The 1,033-nt window shown below is 35.0% G+C and overlaps 1 protein-coding gene across 1 annotated transcript; it reads left to right on the forward strand.

Moving 5' to 3' along the window:
- Window positions 1-6: 6 nt before the first annotated feature.
- Window positions 7-1,027, forward strand: LOC112456961 (kelch-like protein 1; the record flags this gene model as incomplete). Its single annotated transcript, XM_025019813.1, has 3 exons — window positions 7-173; window positions 582-743; window positions 905-1,027. Coding segments are annotated over exons 1-3 (388 nt in total), but the record flags the coding sequence as incomplete, so codon positions are not given.
- Window positions 1,028-1,033: the final 6 nt, after the last annotated feature.

A 1,033-nucleotide genomic window follows, 5' to 3' on the forward strand; every position in this document is an offset into this window, starting at 1 on the left:
CTCGTCGAATGAGCATAATTTTATTGATATTCTAGGTGCAGCGCGTATTCTAAATAATTATACCCCCACAATGTTATGTGTGTCCATCTCGCCGAAGCACGCGGAAAGTAGCCTCCAAATTATGGAGAGTTATCTGCACAAGCAACAGCTGACAGACGTCACGCTGATCGCGGGTGAGTGTACCCGCCCTTTACCGGGCTCCGGGATGCCGGATGCTTTTTGTTTTGATAACAACGCACCTATGTGTCAACTGTCAATTGGACTTGTAATGATTCAGATGATAATGGTTAATCAAATGTTTTAATTAATAAAAACGAGGAGAGTTATTATTTTATACCAATATGTGTTACATAAAATGTGCATTTTCTAATATAATTTTATATATATTTTTATGTATAATCAAGAGATTCAAAGAGAAATGCTTTTTATTGTTAAAAGTTGTTATTCAAAGTTTTTAACCAGTACAAATTGAAGAGAGAGTATATTTTGTAACAACATATTGAAAATATTCCTCGCACTCGATGAACTTGTGTGACATCCCATTTCTCATATTTTCTTTCTCTGTTCTGTGCTTTTCTTAGGAAATAAGCGTATCCCAGCTCATCGATTAGTACTCAGTGCTGGCTCTGAATATTTTGCTGCCATGTTCACAAGCTCTCTGCGAGAGTCGACACAAAATGAAATAGAATTAATGGATGTTGATGGAGATGCTTTATGGGCTTTGGTTCTTTATTGTTATACAGGTAATTCTGCTTGAGAAGATATATATGTTTCATGTAAGAAAACATTTCACGAATATTAACGTTACGATAAAGGCATTTACAGATATTTTTTTAAACCGTTCTTGTTAATTTTTGAATTTCTTGTCAATTCTTAATAACATGTTTTTTTTGTATATTTGCAGGTTGCATAGAATTGCAGGAAGATAGCGTAGAGACTCTACTTACAACAGCATGTTTGTTACAAATGAATCCAGTTATTAAAGTGTGCTGTCAGTTTCTCGTCAAACAACTTCACCCAAGCAACTGTCTGG

Source organism: Temnothorax curvispinosus, unplaced genomic scaffold (genome assembly GCF_003070985.1).
Source record: "Temnothorax curvispinosus isolate PA1 unplaced genomic scaffold, ASM307098v1 QBEX01000103.1, whole genome shotgun sequence".
NCBI lineage: Eukaryota > Metazoa > Arthropoda > Insecta > Hymenoptera > Formicidae > Temnothorax > Temnothorax curvispinosus.